Source organism: Dinoponera quadriceps, unplaced genomic scaffold (assembly GCF_001313825.1).
Source record: "Dinoponera quadriceps isolate SergipeBrazil2010 unplaced genomic scaffold, ASM131382v1 scaffold3139, whole genome shotgun sequence".
Classification (NCBI taxonomy): Eukaryota; Metazoa; Arthropoda; class Insecta; order Hymenoptera; family Formicidae; genus Dinoponera; species Dinoponera quadriceps.
Window position 1 is genome coordinate 46,889 of NW_014557139.1, and position 19,183 is coordinate 66,071.

At 37.8% G+C, this 19,183-nt stretch overlaps 1 protein-coding gene across 6 annotated transcripts in view; it reads right to left on the reverse strand.

Moving 5' to 3' along the window:
• Positions 1-3,957: 3,957 nt before the first annotated feature.
• LOC106748717 (protein enabled homolog) overlaps positions 3,958-19,183 on the reverse strand; it is a 46,599-nt gene continuing 31,373 nt past the window's right edge. For 3 of the 6 annotated variants that reach the window (XM_014627539.1, XM_014627538.1, XM_014627535.1), the window contains 4 exons: positions 17,030-17,091; positions 11,451-12,613; positions 11,166-11,357; positions 9,167-9,665 (listed from right to left, as the gene is read on the reverse strand). In XM_014627539.1, the coding sequence (XP_014483025.1) occupies positions 9,285-9,665; positions 11,166-11,357; positions 11,451-12,613; positions 17,030-17,091 (1,798 nt within the window). In that variant the 3' untranslated portion in view covers positions 9,167-9,284. Of the gene's footprint in view, positions 6,660-9,166; positions 9,666-11,165; positions 11,358-11,450; positions 12,614-17,029; positions 17,092-19,183 lie in introns of those variants that run through there. The other 3 variants (XM_014627540.1, XM_014627536.1, XM_014627537.1) reach the window with 2 other exon arrangements.

Below are 19,183 nucleotides of genomic sequence, written 5' to 3' on the forward strand. Positions count from 1 at the left end.
TAAAAATTTAACAATTGCAAAACTTTAATTTTTCGCTTGAGTCAGTTTGACTTATGAATACCAAAGTAGTAAATTATAATGATGAAATTTCTTTTCTACTTATGAAATTTTATGGAGAAAATTTCTTCGTAATAATATTTATTATATTTTATTGACGGTGTCCAAATTAAAAAGAAGGAAAAATGAAATATATCCAAATGTTTACATACGTATTAATATTCCTGAAATAACAAAATGGCAATTATAGATACTTTGTCCCGTATATCACATAATTCAACTGATGAACTCAGATTTCAAATTCAGTTTCGAGTTACCTCACGTATGACAAGCTTCAAATAACAACTATTAATATGGAATTCAGCCTCTGAAAACGCATTTCGTCGATTTCGCAAACCCCCCCCCCCCTCTCTCTCCCTCACTCATACTCTCCCTCTCCTATACTCCTCGCACTAACAACGCAATATGTACCGTCATTATTAAAAATTATATTTAAATAAACTAAAAAGGAAAACAAGGCGAATAAATTAAATATATAGAAAGATTATCCACATACCAGGAAAGTTTATATGTACAAAGGTGAAATATAAAAAATGCGTGTAAAAAGACGTAGAGAGGGGAAGGGGAAGGGGGATATCCCGGCAGATAAGAAAAGAAGTGAAGCATATACAAAAAGGCAATCCATGCACATTTGCACCTCTATATCACACACTTCTCTCGGTTACCAGCGGAAATGCGCGCGCAGAAATAACCATCGAGTCTCTCGCGGTGCGCGATAGTACACCGAACGATGTACGCCGCTGGGAGAACGCGAAGTTTGTTCTCTATTCTTGCACTAGCTGCACCAGTTTAAGAAGTAGGTACTGAAGCATTTAATATTCTAGAACTGGTATTAGCGACGTTCTTTCCTATTCCGATGCAGTAGAACTCAGTGCGCGAGTTTACCGAACTAGTTGTCCTGGCACGGAGCAATACGAGGACAATTGGAACTTTCGAATGAAAGTGCATGAAACATCAAGTAGCCTGTATTGTTATATCATTAAATTATTATATTTTCTTACACCAATTTTCGCGATGTATAGACACGCGAGGTGATATACCTAAATGACTAAACGTTACGTTTTATTGTTTTTATCTTAAAAGTTGACTCTTCGTTTATTATATAGCTATCGAAACAAAAGTTAAAAATTAATTATGAAAATAAAAACTTCTCTAGACACTAAAGAAATTTTACAATATTTATATCTGAATATAGAGCATTTAACATTCAGATATACAAGTTAGAATCGTAGTCAGTTGCTGTCGAAAGTAATAACCGTTCAATTCGACAAAGTAGTTACAAAATAGCGTGCCGTATTACTCTTACAAGAGAGCACTCTTTATTCCTCAGCTGTGCGCTTACATTCGTTAATTCTGGCTTGCACTAATTCAGTTCTAGTTATAGTCCTAGTGCAAGAATAGAAAACAAAAACCTACGGATTGTTATCGCACGGAACGGAAAGTAAACGTTAGTACAAAAGTAACGTTAAGACATTCCGCATTAAGACATTCCGTGTGTGCATACCACGTGCGCTCTAATTATGTACGCGAAGTTACTATAGCCGACATTCTTAGGCGCGAAACGAAAGGAAATTGATCGATGGAGAATCGAATCATTGTCCAAGTTAAAGTTGTTCGACGTTCGATTCTAACACGGTTTGCGCGTTCTTGTTCTCGATGTATTTCAGAATCATACAGCCGATGAATAAACAGTGGGCTTTCTTTAATTTATAAGTACTCCCATTGGACTTATTGGTCGGCTGGCTTCCAAACTGAGTCGAAAATATAAATATTCAAACTGTGTTAAAACTAAGCGCATATTCGATTGCGGCCTGGATTTGAACGTATTTTTTTCCTCGACGTACTTCCGAACGCAGCCGACGTCCAGGAGAGGAATTTGGGTGAACGCGAATTGTCTCGGAAAGAATGTATCGAAATTTGAAAAATGGGACAATTCCCTGAAAAGTCGATGCCGAAATCCGAATGTCGAGATAATTTCCCGAAAGACAATTTTTACCGAAATATTGACATTGTCTCGTTGTACAGTTAGGTTAATTTACCGCCATTACTATTAAAGGCGGTAAACAAATTTGAATTTGTTAAAAATCGGTCAAATTTGACTCATTACTACAGATGTAGGAATTATTCGAGTAGGAAATCTTGTTATAAGCTATTTATACTATATATTAACGATAATGAATATATTTAAGAAATTAAAAATATTAACATATGGAGAGAGATTGTTGTTGCATCCTGCGGTAAATATTATAGTTTTGCAGGCTCTCAAGAACGAACAAAGATACCGAGGTATTTTTTATTACTTAAAGTATAATAAAATTTGTTGAAGATCTATAGCTAAACTCTCCGTTAAAAAATATTACTTATTCAAATTCTACTAATAAAATAAAATATAATAAAATTTTAAAAAACTCTTCATTTTTGTGGTATTTTAGTTTTTTGCTACCATTTTGTGAAACTTTCTAAATATTTTCTTTTTTAGTTAAATCCGTAGAGGAAAGCTTTCGAAACATAGCGCCGTTTATCTCTGTTAAAGGGGTCAACTGGATCATTCGCAATTCTTGCAAAACTGCAATATACATTCGGGATAAGATTAAGCTGTAACAGCTCCATACATACACACACACATACATACAGGTTAATATTTTTTTAATTCTTAAATATATTTTTATCATTAATATTTAGTATAGACTACAAAAGAATTTCGTATTCGATTAATTCCTATACCAGTAGTAACAAGTTAAATTTCACCAACTTTTCACAGACTCGAACTTTTCTACCCCTCCTCCTCTCAATATCTTTTCATTCGAGTGCAGCAAGAATTTATCATTTACCCAAATGGATTAATTAATATACCAATGTAATATGAAAATAAATAAATGGATAATATTAGTATACTAGTGTATTCTGTTTGCAGGGTAATAGTTCTTTCTTGGAGCAATTGCACACTAAGAAAAAAGTATATTTCAGAATACTGCCTCGGCAATATGACTTTTCGGGAAATTGTCCCGATTTCTCAATTTCAAAATTAAAAATTTTTGAAGCAATGCGTATCTCATCAGAGTTTGTTTTCAAATAATTCTCATAGAACAGGTCTTCCTACTGGATGTCGGATATGTCTCAAAATGCTTCTGTAAAATATATTCAAACGCAATGCAACGTTTTCTGCAAGCGAATTTGCACCTTGGCGCCTGTATCGTGCAACATGTATATCAACTCCTATTGCTTTCCGTTCACTCTAACGACCCGACTAGAAAACAGTTTCTCTCTCTCTCTCTCTCTCTCTCTCTCTCTCTCTCTCTCTCTCTCTCTCTTTCTTCCTCTTTTCCTCGCTCTTACAACGAATTCCTCACAAAACGGCTATCAACGTACTTTAAGATTACATTTATCATACGCACGGCACTAACGATGTATATGATGAAACGTGCAATAAAAAATGCCAAAGTAAAATTCAACTTTCCGGAAAAAAAGTCACACGAGTCGGTCACCGACACAATCAATCGACGCGCGGCAAGTCAGCTGAATGCGCATTTCCACTAACTTAGCTTAAAACAGTACGTTTCCAATCACATCCAACATAATCAAAATTTACCGAAATATTGGTTTCTTTCGACGATTTATTCGCAAATGCATGTAAATAGAGTTTAAAACTCAATTTATGCTTACGTTTCATTGCGAGCAGATCATCGAGAGAAACAATATTTCGATAAACTTGGATTAGCCAAGTGTCAATAGAAATTGACTTTTAAGCCACGCCGGTGAAAACGGACATGAGATACTTGCGCGCTCATCCCGCGCTGAAAGCGCGTACTGGACGTCGACGAGATACTTAGTCTGAAAAATTAATCTTGAACGAAAAAAAAAAAGAAAACAAATTACCACTATTACTATACAAACTAACAATTCGTATGTCAACTTTTTTATGATTTATTTGTTGTGAATTATATGTGAAAAAAATAACTTTGCGACGACAAGTACCAATCCAGACGGGAGAAAAAACTCGGTTTGTGTGACTGAATTTTTGTCTCCCGAGGACTCGAGGGAAACTCGGTGGTAAGAACAGAAAGATTCCTGCAGGAAATTTTCGTTAGTCAGTGTTCGTTATTTCAGTCAGTTGTCCTCGATTACATCGGCTAAATTTTAATGTGACCGAATCTTCAGACAATGTTTCAATCACGGTAACGCAGAGATCGTTTCTCACCACCGAGTTTTCGTCTCTGGTCTTCAGAGAACTAAAATTTAGTCACGAAAACTATCTTTTTTTGCGTACAAAAAAAATTATCTCCCACTCGATAACAAATATCGTCTGTAAAAAGAAAAAAAAAATAAAGATCGATATTATGAATCACATGCCGATTCACTTCATTTTCCACCCACGTAACTGAATTTTCCAAGAGATGACCTTCGATAATCGATACTATATATCTATACTATAGATTGATATTATCGGTATGTCTCTCGCGTATCTTTCACTTTTCTTTTTCTTACTTTTCGCCAAGTAAGTTGTTTAATAGTAGTAATTATAAAATTTCTTAATTGTGAAAATGATATCAGACGTTAATTATTCCGCGTTCGAAAATCGAAGTGAAACGGTCGGAGTGTTAAAAAGTCAAGGCTCGCCGCTCGAGAACTTCAATCATGGTGATGCTCGCACACGTCGAGAGCGTAAAAATGAATAACCTCGCAATGATAAAAAAAAAAAGTAATGAAAAATGAATTATGTATCGCACAGATGTTCGGCGGCTTTATGTGCACGCGGGAGAGTAAATCGCCCGAATGAAAATGCTTGTCGAAAGTAAGAAACTGGGAGGAAGAAGCCGTGCGCTATATTTAAATGGAAAACTACGAAAGTGCGATTAAGCGCAGAGAAGAACCCCGACCGGTTTCGGAGAATCATTTCATCCGATCGAAAAGAAGGGTACACGCTTCGATGTGCGACGTGATTCTTTCTTCGGCGCAAACGGAACTCAACGAATTCGATATCCACCACGTCGGGAATGGATGAACGCGCGCGAGAACTCTTTAATCAATTATCGTTTAACGAGCGCGATATACGTGTTTTTCGAGAATTTCACGATCAACGATCGTGGCATCCGTCGTCTCTAGTCGTTATTGCTATTTACAACGTGTTCAATGTATCAGAAGATCAGCGCAATGTCATGTTGGGGGATACGAGGTCAGTGTCTCTGGAATGTATTCGCGCGCCTGTTACATTTTCATTCGCGGAGAAACCGATTCGTGCGTCGCAACACAGATTGACGACGCAAGAAGCCTCACATAAATAATTAACGGTAACGTGCGTGCGTACGGGTGCGCGCGTATGTGCGTGCGCGTGTCCTATGTATGTCGTCATTATCGCCGAGTATTCGTCGAAAGTAGAAGGAAACGAGAAACGTACGACGACGTTAATAATACGAACATGAGGGAAAACCACGAGGAATGCCACGACATCGACGAAAAAGGATTCCGCACGAATGTCCTACAACATGATGAGATCTTTCTTAATGATATAAAAAATCGCCCTCGGTGTACAAGAGAAGTCTTAGAAACCCTGCCTGGCCATATATGCGTATTAATAAAAAATATATATACGATACGTAACTTCGACGTTGAAATCATTGAGTTTCTCGCGAATGAAATAATCGTTATGCCGCGAGTCGTGTAATGTAATCGAGAGAACTCTCGTCTACTGGTCGTGAGGTGATTTAGTGCCGACCGTCGCTCCGAGAAACAACCCACCGCTCGTCTTCGGCCATGGCTATAAACGAGCGCATCTTGAAACATGGATATTAGCGTAAGTTATTATGTATAGATCAATATAATTTATATTATAAATAGTACACCATTTTTTTGGTCTTTATCGATATCCCTTTAATCTACGAAGCGATAATAGTAGTATCTCATTGTGCGTGTACTTACATTACGTTTTCGTCCAAGTCATCTCTCTCTCTCTCTCTCTCTCTCTCTCTCTCTCTCTCTCTCTCTACTTGTTTTTTTCTTTCAATCTTCCTTTCGCGCCCGAAAACCTAACCGAAAGGGTCTTTCCTCGTGATCCCTTGTGCGTGTAAAAAAATGCCGAGAGACTTAATCTCAAGCTTCTCCAAACCGAGGGTCAGTTTTCTATTGCTGCATTTCTGGCCGTATCAGCTACTGTACCGATTCTCTTTTCTTCTCTTTCTTAAGATTTAGTTTGGGAAAGAGAGGAAAAAAGAACTAACGTGGCAATAGAAAACTGGCACCAAGTCGTCGAACGAAACTCAACTGATTCAACGTTTCGTTACGATTGTTATTTGTATAGTAAATAACAAAAGGATTACGGCCACTTAGGATGCTAGTTAGATTAACGTACTTACACATAAATGTCCGATATACATAAGTGTAACCACACATTACACATTCTCTCGCAAATATGTTGTAAAAACCTGTATGTGGATCTCGATAACGCTTTGATATCGAGCAAGTTTAGTCTCACAAAACTTTTTTTTCGATTTTTGTCCTTCTTCATCTCGCTTTCTTGTCCTTTTCGGCTTTGAGGTTAGCTCTGTCGTCCGTATCTCTTCTTCTTAATCGTCTTCTTTATCTCTTGTTTAGTTCTGTCCTTACGGCTGGAAATGTAAAGCGTCGAGTGAAAAACGTAAACTTTCATATCGTTTGTGTCGTGTAAAATAAAATGTAGAATTCATAAATCGAATGATGGCAAGACTTTTTTATTAAGGCTCTTGAATAATCGCCGCAACCATATTGAATTTATCATGTCAAAGACGAGAAATGGACACATTAAGATTTCTTGCATGCCATTTGCAAATCAGGAGATATTTGAATAAAGCAACACTTGTGCTCGCTTAAAGACACTTGTGAAAACTATCTTTTCCCCTCCAGACAGTCAATCTTTTTCTTTTAATGCCACACCCGTGTCTAGGCGACTCTCTCATATGCCTGTGGTGCGCACGTTGATTATAATACACAAGCATATGGGACCTATAGTTTAACGCCGGTTCCAAACGGCAACGTCAAAAAAAAAATTAAATCACCGGAGGAAATTTCAAAATTTGCAATATAGTATTAAAATTTGATACAGTTAATTTCTACCGATTACGATCCCGATTATATTATTAATACGGATCAAACTGATTGTGAATATCGAGTAAATGTTTCAAGAACGTACACGCATACGGTTGAAAAAACAGTCAAACTTTCCATAGATAATTTAAATAAGATAACTCATTCATATACTCCTCAATATTCTGTAACAAAATCCGGAAAATTATTAGATAAAGTGTATACCTACAATGTGTCTCTCGGTTCTTGTATACCTACAAGAACCGAGAGACACATTTGGGCCGTCAACGGACACAAGTCCGTGTCAAAGCAGAAGTTGACGAACTTATAAAATTGTGTAGAAATGTTGATGTCGTTTGTTCGAAGTCAAATAAACTGACCTCCCATTTATATGAACAATATTTAAAAGCAATTCTAAAACCATATGTTAGAAACAATTCCTTCTTAATGAATATAAATTCTTGGAGAAGTCAAAAAAATTTGCACACATATAATGAAATTTTTGTGAATAACAAAAACAGACCAACATGTAATTTACAAATAATACCGCCGAAATTCACTCTGATTTGCCAACCCTGCGACATCTATTTTTACATACAAGTAAAAATTATTATCTTATTATTATTTTTACAGAAAAGTAAAAATTATTATCAAACGAATTCAAAACTATCCGAATATTATGATTAGCGGAGAAATGAGAGAATTGAATTCGCGATATGACACTATACGAATACAATCTTTGACTCATTATTTATTATATGCTCCAAAATTTAGAAAAATAATGAAATTCGTTTGGTACGCGTCAAAGTTAGCAAATGAACGCAATATATTTCATAACGTTAATTAGTTATGTTTGCCACCTAGATGGCGCGAATGGTAAAATTATGGGCGCACGCATAACCCGCTCGGCGACCATGCTTCTTGCTAAATTTTAGTTATTCATTGTACCTACCATACAGCTAGAAAATGCACACTTTTAGATGCATGATTTTCTTAGAAACGAAGGCCCATACACCCGAAAGGCTTAACACTTTATACTTTCAACCTTACCTTTCGAATGCACTATGGCTCATTCAAAAGTAGAATTAGCAGTTCGCGGTATCTCCTTGTGAATACTCAAGAGCCTTAAAATCGAACAAATAAATATGATAAAAACAATAAAAACCGATTACAGGTATAATTTGCTTATACACTTGTTTATATACTGGTTTTTAAACAATTTGGACATTTTTTCGATACAATTCGGAACGGTAATCCAATGAGAGGACTTGTTTTCGAAAAAATAAATTTCTTTTATTAGATCATTGGCTGTATTCCAAATTACACTGAAAGAAAAAATGTCTAAACTGTTTAAAAATCGAGTATATTTTACAATACAATTACATGCAGGTATAAATCAATAAAATAACAATCGGTATATTTCGGCCGTTTCTTGTAATCCCTCAACCAAAATTATTAATATAAAATAAATTGTCGGTCAACAATAATTATATAAAACGCATGTAATGAGCAGAAACATAAAAGTCATGCTTCAAGTCGAACTTGATAACAGACGTGTAAGTAACTTTTGCAATTAATCAATCTTAGTGGATATCCTTCCGGGATTGGTAAACCGCTTTTAGGACTCCAAGAGAAGACTATCGCTGTATATCATTGTTCATAGACTATGATGGACTTACATTAAGAATTTCACAGCCAAAAATGACTAGAAAAAATGGTTGAAACATTTCGACGAACAAAGAAAGAAAAGTAGCCAATAGGAGCTTCTGCATAATCAGTAGTAGTGCAATAAAATAAATTAAAACTGAAACATCACTAATGTAATGTAAAAGATATTTGTTTACTTGTCCAGATATTTTCAGTTTCAAGTTGGAAACCTCCTTCAGTGAAGTAAACAATCTAGTCACAAAAGAAACAGATTTTATGACCTTGTATTTTTATTGATTCTGACTATTGATGTTTATATCGTGATCTTGGATAGTTTATTTCACTAAAAAGGATACAACTTGAGATTAAAAATGAATGAATGAATGAATGAATGAATACCGTTTACACTACGTTAGTGATATATTAAGTTTTAATTTATTTTAGGTATTACACAATTTGTGTGCAGAATTTTTTATTGGGCCTCTCCTCTCTATCTTTTATTTATAATCACTAGAGGCAATCATTTAATTTTCATTCTTTCTTCCGATCGATATTTTATTGATTTGTATCTGCGTGTATTTTATATTGTAAAATGCAAACAAATTACACTTGCAATCAGCTCGCACTCGAACGCGATAACATGAACATGCACCATCGATGATTTCCTGCTTCATCTTCTGGAATTCTTTGCGCACTTCCTTAATTATCTCCGCCTTGAATGCCTCCATCTCTTGCGCAGTGAACGAGGATCCATCGTTGACTCCGTTCACCTTGAGGAGGGTGTCCTCCGAAGCCGAGCCGAACCTCTTGCGCACCGACTTCGGTGACTCGGCGCCGTTGGAAAACTTGTTGTTCGACGAGTTGTTCTTGTCCCAGGATTTCTTGTCCGGTGAGCTATCCGGCTCCTGAAAGAGATCGGTCAGAAGTCGTTCATTCGCGAAGCCACCGATAAGGTAAAGGCTGATTTATGAAGGCAGTTAACTTATGCTGGGATCGTAAAAAACTGACCAATCATGATCGAATGTGAGAAGAATAATCTATTATGATTGATCAATTCATTACGACTCTGATCGCACCTTTCAATGACATAAAAATTATATTGGGTGACCTGAACGCCAAGATAGACAGAGAACCTGCCTATAGACAGGTGACTGGAAACCATAGCCTACATGAAGGTAATGATAATGGATAGCCCGTTATCGACTTCGTCATAACGAGAAATATGTTAATTAGTTCCAATTGCTTCCCGAGAAGTAACATCCACAAATGAACTTGAAAATCGCCTGACAGAAGAACGCAATTCGGTACTTATGCCGGAAGTTCGAGCATTCTTGGCAGGAGGATACAGCCGAATCGCGTAACAGTGTATCTGTAGCATCGGTTGCACAGATACATCGTTATAAATGTCAAAACTATGTATCATAAATTATGTTTATAAACATATAGCATATATTTGTCGAGCTTGTTCGTGTTTAAGGCTCGTATTAAAGCTCCAAACATTCGCCATTGTTTTATGACATCAGATGAGAGGAAATCTATGCCTATAATATTACTAATTCATGTAGTATATACAAGATACTAGTGAAAAATTATATCCACAAAATGATATGTAATGGATTCAGCACACTTGTAAAATACTCCGAACACTTTCCTCTTGTTCGCAAAAATCAATAAATAACTGCAAAATGAACGTGACAAAATCATGAGAAAAGATAAATTAAAAGGGAAGGTTACATGTCATGTTACTTTAACGATTATTTATTGATTGTTAGATTAAGAGAAAACTCGGAATATTTTACGAGTATGCAAAATGGATAATAAATATCACTTAGCAGGTACATCTTTTTATTTAAACGTATACTACTATGAATTCTCAGCATGCTTTTCCTCATTTCTAACGTCATCAAACAAGACGACTATAGCGAGAGGCTAGGAGCTTTAACCATTACATTTCTAACAATATTGTCACGGACCAACTTAATATTTCATTACACATTGAATGTCCAGATATTTATATCGAAAGACTAAAAACGGTCGATCATGTTATCCTTCTTTAAGTGCGATGCCGTGCATTAATGCTATCTGATTCTTTGCGCATAGTGATATCGAAAATTTCGTATTAGGCGTATCATTTCTGAATATTCATGCATCATGACTGCTGATTATTCTGTGAACCTACAAAAATATTCCAAAGCAGTCATAATATATGAAAATTCAAAAACGATATACCTACTTCGAAATTTCCGATATCGCTATGCTTGAGGGATGGGACAGCACTAATGCCCAGTATTATATTTACGGACATCTTCTCCCGAAAATGTACCCAGAGTTCTTTAATATTACCTCGTTAACTCCGAAGCTGAAATAGCTTCCAAGCTATGCGACCGTCGCGCGTCACCACTTACCAGTGGTTGTTCAGGTTGTTTCTTTTCGGCGGCAGCTCGTCGGCGTGCCAGAGTTTTCGCCATCTCGTCCATCATGGAAGCCATTCCGCCGCCTCCGCCTCTCCCTAAGGTGCCGTAATTACCGCCACTTCCGCTACCACTTCCGCTACTGCTGGTGCTCGAGCCACTGTTCTCCACCGGCTGCGATTGTTGCTATCGCAAATACACCGTGCATAAAGCGTATCAATTGTATTGTTGCGACTTACTCGTTCACTCGAGGGACAAAAGTCCTCAACATAAAGTTACCTGCTTCTTCTTGAGACGAGCCTGAAGGGCGGCAGCTAACGAATTGGTATCCGGCGGAGGATCACTCGACGACGTGCCGGAAGCTGCTGCCGCGCTGTTGGTATTGGGTGCCGGCGGCGGCGGCGGCGGAGGCGGCGCCGCAGGTCCAACCAATGGTACCATCGGAGGTGGCGGTGGACCGCTACCGGTGAGAGGAGCGTAGGTGTTCGCGCCGACCGTGTGGTGTCCACTCGCGGCATACTGGTTCACCGAGTTCGACGGCGTCCCATACGGGTTGTTCGTGGTGGCTACAGCGGCTTGCACCTGACCGGCCGCACCGGCGTACTGTGCCTGCGTCTGCGACACGATAGTGCCGTACTGCGATTGGCTCGGCTGGGCGACCGTATATTGGCCCGGCGGCGGCGGTGGAACCGCGTACTGGCTTATCGAGCTACTGCTGCCGTATTGGCTACCACCGCCGCCGCCACTGCCACTGACGTATTGCGCAGCCTGACTGCCAGCTGGTTGACTGTACTGGCTGGTTTGGCTCACTTGTCCACCAACGACGTAATTGCTCGTCTGACTGTTAGTGCCGTAGAAATTGTTCTGGCTGCTGCCGGTAGGCGGATATTGACTCTGGCTTTGGCCGACGACGACACCGCTGCTCGTAACAGTGCCGGTGCCGCCGCCGCTACTACCGCCGCTAGCGGCGACAGTGGCGGTCGCGTACTGATTAGTCGTCGGCGCACCACCTCCGTATTGGCCCGGCTGATTAGTAACGTAGATCGGCTGGCACTGCGACTGGCTCGTCTGCGACGACGGCGACTGGGCGTACTGGTTTATCATCATCGGCGGTACCGAGGTCGGCGTGTTGAAGTTTATCATCGCCGGCGGACACGGGGGTGCAGGCGGCGCAACCGGTGGTTGAGGTGGCGGTATCGGCGGGCCAACCACAGTCGACATTTGCGGTGGAACCGGAGCCATACCGCCAACGCTCTGCATGATCTGTAACGCCGGCGGCGGCGGCTGTTGCTGCTGCTGCTGTTGCTGTTGCTGCTGCGGCTGCGGAGCTGGTGGTGCCGACGAGGTCCTGTGATGACCTGATTGCTGCTGCTGCTGCTGTTGCTGCTGTTGCTGCTGCGTCGGTGGGCAACTCGGTGAGATAGGGTTGGGACTGCCAGTCGCTGTAGAGAAATATTTTGTCAAAGAAATGACTTTTATATTGTTATTTTATTCGTCTGTATTAAAATCCTAGATATAAATGGAGAAGTGCAATGAAGAAAGTCGAGTTTGATTAGATGTCTGAATCACATGACCCAAGCGTCATTTTCTTTGCCCGTCACTAACTAATAATAGCATATTATGTATGTAGACGGTCACAAAAACATTCCAACACTTTTTATTCGATGAGTTTCGCAACGCGTCTTGTATTCAGTAGGAAAATATATTTCCTGAGAATTATTAAAAAATAAATTCTCCTATTGGACACAAGAAACATATAAAAAAAAGTATCACAACCTTTTGCGACTAACCACACCAATTTATAATATTTCTGTTATATCAATAGATATAACAAATAATTTTGTAATATCAATAGATTTTATATGTATCCAGATAACACACGATATCATTTATATATGCTATTCTCATTCTGAATGTATAACTGTATCTCATACTGAATTATATCTCATATATACATACACAGGGTGTAGCATTTAATTTGAACATCCAAATATCTCGAGAAATATGCATCCTACGAAAAAATTGTTTTAGATCAAATTTGTTTTGCTCCTTCCTCTGAACGCCAGTAAACCTTTTTACTCATAAATATGGAGCATTTATTTGTTGCAGAAAAAATTGAAATCATTTTAATTTATGATGAATCCCAAAAAACGTCACCAATGCTATCAGACTTCATGCTGAGCGTTAAACTCGCATCTCAATCGTGAAGGGCAACGGAACTCACGTTAAAGCACCCCAATCGTGAGAGGTAAGGAAACTCTCACACAAAACCTCATATTTCACTGATTGCAGCACCATCTATGATGATTTGAAAAAAAAAAATATTGACAGACAAAAGTTATTTTCTTTTTAACGTAAAATCATAATATTCGAAAAATTAAATTAAAGATTCCCGTTTAAAAAAATAAAGTTGATCTCGTTTTCACCGACAATAGCGCCATCTTTGAAGAAACAGATAGCGCCATCTTGTGGCCTCTTTCGAAACAAATTTGACCTGGAACAATTGTTCCGTAGGAAGAGTGTTTCTAAACATATTTGGATGTCTCAAGTTAAATGCCTTATCCTGTATATACACACATACGGAAACCGTCAAAGTTCCAGAATGGCTAATTATCTAAAAAAATATTGACTTAATTAAAAAAAGTTTGAAACAGAAGTAGTAGGGCGCAAGAAAGCTCAAATGTTGATATTTATTTGAAACAAGAATGACTTTGAGAAGCATCGCCAAGGTCAACATAAAAATTTTTAACGAAAACTCCTATTTTTCATAACATATCCTTATGTTAAGTCGGCTTTGAAACGTTTTCCAAAAACTGGTTACAAATCTTTTTCTAATGAGAACTATCAAAATTATGAGTCTTCAACACTTCAACAGCAAGCATTAGCCTAACCCAAGATGTACCATGTGAAGATAGTTCGATCGAATTTAAATCACATATTTTATAATATGTGAGCGTGTGTATGTGCATGTGTGTGTCAGCAGAGATAAAGACCTACTGAGTTGTTACTCCCATAGTATTTAATAACTCTAATCCTCTCTGCTGTGTGTGCATGTGACGTATATGCACACACGTATCTCTGTAGAAAGTTATTGGCATACATATTATTTTATTAAATGTTCAAATTAATAGCCTTCTGCCACTTGACAGTGTCCCAAACGAATATAAACTATATTTTATACGAGTACCACGAGAGTGACGACTCGTGGGATCCTTATCCTTGCTGACACGCGCGTGTGCACGCACGCACGCACGTACGCCTTAGCACGTCTTAACCTTATTTAAAGTTTATAAACAATATTCATCGATATGAATCAGATATCTTAATCAATTAGATTATTTTTTTGAGGCCATTCAAAATATATTGTATATTCAATGCAAGTGAACGATGCGCGCAATTTGCGAGATAGAATACAAAATAGGTTTGAGACTGTTCGAAGAATACTTGGTATTTTCGAAAGAATGCGGAACTTAATATTAAAGCGTGCAGTAGCGTATATTGACACAAGAGGCGGATATACTTCGAACATTTTCTTTAATCATTTATAAATCGATAATTAAGGTATGCAGGATATATGTTCATCAGACGTTCGTTTATTTAATTTAGTGTGTAAATTCACCTCCGGAAATGTGCATTTATGAATCACTCTGTATATTAGAAATTTCTTATTTAGATATAAGATAAATATTTAAGTTATATTACTAATATACATGTTAAATTTAATTCTACATATTAAATGAGAAAAAATAAAAAAAAATGTTACGACAGTCTTGATTTTGTGTTATTTTTATTGCTACCTGTTACTAATCCTACAGCTGCCAACTATGCTGCACAATACTGCTTATTACCTTCCTTTTTACCCGGTTCTTCACGTACACTACTAAACGTAGCGTAAATGATTGAAAATTCAAACATTAGAATTACTATTTAGAAGGCGCATTGGACAAAACACTCGGACATGTATCTGTTCATTTTTTATGTAGATTCACTACGTACACGGAAATTAAAATTGATGAGGCACTTTCTGCGTCCTTTCTTATAAATGGAAAGTATTTTATTTATATTTAATCTGCACGACATCGAACAAAATTTCTTCTTTGTTAACATCTTAGGAGGCTAATTACCCTAATCTAATAAGAAAGATTAATAACTAACCGTAATTATCAACCTGCGCGACTCTTATCGATCATTCATTTGTTACTGATTACAATTTATTCCTTATTGCATCACGTACTCTCGAAATTTCTCGGAGTGAAATCTCATTCAAGACGAGTAAACATTCGCCCGAAGTAATAGTTCACTCACGATGAAAACACCGCCACCCGGAATCGTAAGAATGAATGGTTCGCTCAAGCTTAGAGCGAATTCTGACTCTGTACGAATGAATGTTTCTATCGATTAAGATGAATGTCCCTGCGACAACAGGGTATGTAAAATTTACTTGTGGATTTCGATCAAAAATATTAGATCAACCAAAAAGTTCTGAGAATTTTTGAGGAACTGAAACCAAAATTTATTGACACTATTCCACCAACAATTAATCTATAATGTATTGCTTCATTTTGGTCTATCACTTTTTGTCAACTCTCGGGCAAAGAAAAAATTCCACGCTCGTAGAATGGCATGGGTTTTCCTTGAAGAATGCAGCCAGATGGTTTTTGACCTCTTCCAAGGAATTGATTTATTCCTCAAGAAGTGCTGTAACGTCCGAAGCAAGTCAGAAGGGGCAATGTCCGGTGAATATGGAGGGTGGAGCAATACGTTCCACCCATATTCAATGAGTCTTCTGCGGTCAGCTAATAAAACACGTGACGTTGTCATGCTGAAAGACGACGCCTTTTCTATTTACCAGTTTTGGATGTTTCGTGGCAAGCGCTTCCTTGAGGTCAGCTAGTTGAACGCAGTATTGTCAGAATCGATCGTGTGGTTCTCTGGAAGGAGCTCAAAGTGGACAAGAATCTTGCAACTCCACAAGATGCAAAGCATGACTTTCTTTGAGTGCAATCCTCCTTTTTGAGGTCGTTTGTGGAAGTTCAGTCGACTTTTCCCATAATCGTTTCTTTGTCACACTACGATAGATACTTATTTTTTATCGCCAATAATCAAGTGTTTCACAAAAGGTTCCTCAGAATTTTTTTAAGAGCGTGTCGACACGAGCGAAAAGGTTTCGCTTAGTTTGTAAGGAATCCAGACATCGAGGTAACTCATATAACCCACTCATCTTAAATGGTTATGGAGCCATGCTCTTGAGAATGTTGAGGTCCTGTGAGAGTTCTAGCATATTTCTATGAGGGTTTCTAACGACTGCTTGCTTCAGATGGTCTTCGAATGGCGTAGAAGGGTCTTTCAGAACGTGAGGTATCTTTGAACTCGATATCACCGTTACGAAATCGCACGAATCATTGGCTGGGTATTTGATTTGACACAGTATCCTTCCCATAAACGTTGCACATTTCACGGGTAGTCTCCACCGCGGTGTTTCCCTTCCGAAAGCAAAAAAGCATAACGTTGCGTAAATGAAGCATTTGGCTGTCCATCTTTGCGATCGCACTATCCAACATCACCTAACCTGTTTATCAACATCAGACCCACACTTGAAAGAATAAAGCGACTTCTCTCAAACGCCTTTAGCCTATCAGTCTCGATCCAGCGTCCTGCCGAACAAACGACAGATGACAGAATTTCTCAGAACTTTTCGGATAACCTAATATTCACTCATCGATTCAAATTGGAGAACTTGTTCTGTAGACTTAAAAAATCACTTGAATTCGAATAAATCGGCTGTCACTTTATTTTTCGGTAAAAAACTCACTGCAAGAAATTTAGAGAGCATCGTAAAACCGTTTCCACCGCGATACCTTGACTCTGTTGGGACATTCTGCGTTCTTGAATTATCGCCACGTCTTCTCTAGTCATGGTCCTGCGCAGACAAAAATCGAAATTAGCCATGAGAATCTTGCGACGCAGGAAGCATTGTTAGTGCAAAGCATAGTGAAACCAGCCAGCTAAACTAACGCAACGGACATACTAACGGCCATCTATATAATTCTATACACAGATTGTACTAGAACTCGCATTAACCACCTTAACGACGGATATCTTTTCGGACATTCGTGTATCCGCTAACAACCATATATTGACAATATCAAGAAATTAATCGCATGACAAACTTAATATATAACGATATATTAAGTTTGTCGTGCGATTATATAACGAAAATATATAACGAAAATACCGAACTACGGAGAAGAGCGCTGTGTGTATGTATGTACATACGTATGTGTGTGTGCGCGCGCACGCGCCCGCACACACACAGTATTCCATTTTATTTTTGACAGTATATTGACAGAAGAGTGCTATATATAGCACTTTTCTGTCAATAGTGTTCCATTTTATTTTTGATAATCAAATATCTCAAAAAATATGAGAGATACGGAAATATGTTTCAGACAAAAATTATACGGTCTCAAGAGGGATAAATAATGATAAAATTAATTTAAAAACTTGCTCAAGATCATATGAAAGTCATCGCCATTTTTCCAGATGGAATGCGGTATTTTTTTTTAATCTGAAAGAACATTTAATTTTACGTAAAAATATGTTGGGATACCTTTGGCCCAAACTCATTAATCATGTAAGGAGATATGTCGTGAAAAGGAAAACCTCTACTAAACAACGTATACGTGCGTAGTTTTTTTCTTAGTTAAATCTAGGATCACGAACGAAGACGTAGAGGAACAGTCGTCCTGCCTGTGCGAGTACTCGACAGCGAGACAGCCGTGCTTGGCGCTCAGGGAGCTTTGTTGCAACGAGGCTCGCTCGATCCGCAACAATTTGCATTATCCGTGTGTTTCACGTAGAATCACGTATCAACGTGCCGCTAAATCAAAATTAAGCAATTCAAGAACACGTGATTACGATTGTCGATTAACGACGAAATTCATGTTAAATAACATTCGCCCATTATTAAATCAAATCGACGATTCCGACTTCCTTTCGTATATGACACTTCCTAAATAGCAAAATAACGTCAGATTTGTGGAGCTATATTAAAAATATAGTTTATCAAAATTCACCAACGACCAAAGATGATATGAAAGGAAAAATAAGAGATGCTCGCCGAAGTGTCCCATGCAATGTTTTATTGTCATAAGAAGAGCGTTTCCATCGGAGAATTAGATTATGTCATGAGGTTAACGGTGCCAATATTGAACAATTATTAAATTAAGATTTTACAAACATCAAGGAGAGTTGAGGTTTTGTAGTCTTAAAATACTGTAAAAGATACTGACGGATCATAGGGTCATGATCTCTGGATGCGCGCGCAAGACGGTTGTGCCTTTACTTCTTCATCCATGGCCCTAGATTTAGCTAAGAAGGGAACTACGCACGTATATACCGTTCAATAGAATTTTGGTTTTTTGTTTTAAAGAAATATCTCCTTACATAATGAGTTTAGGCCAAAGGTATCCTAACACTTTTTTACATAAAATTAAATGTTCTTTCAGATTTTTAAATAAAAAATACCACATTCCAATTTAAAAAATGACGATGACTTTCATATGACCTTGAAAATTGTTTTTTTTTTTAATTAATTTTGTCATTATCTGTACCCTTTGAGGTCGTATAACTTTTGTCTGAAACATTTTTCCATATCTCCCATATTTTTTCAGATATTGACTGTCAAAAATAAAATGAGATACCTTGTATATAAATAAATAAATAAATAAATAAACATATATATATATATTTATCATTTTCTATCTTTCGCTATACATTTCAGCAATAAATACCGTACTGGAGACAAAGTGCATCGTTAAAGTGTTTAAACATCGATATCGATTTATATGCGAGCCAAAGAGCTAAAGAGAAAATCAGACTAATACGTATAAAGATGTTTTTACGAAGATGTACGGCAGTTATGTGGACAATCGTTATCGGCCAAATAGCATGATCCATTCCAGAGGAAACCAATCAGTTCTCTGCGAGTTTTCTCGAGGGTGGGGCGAAGG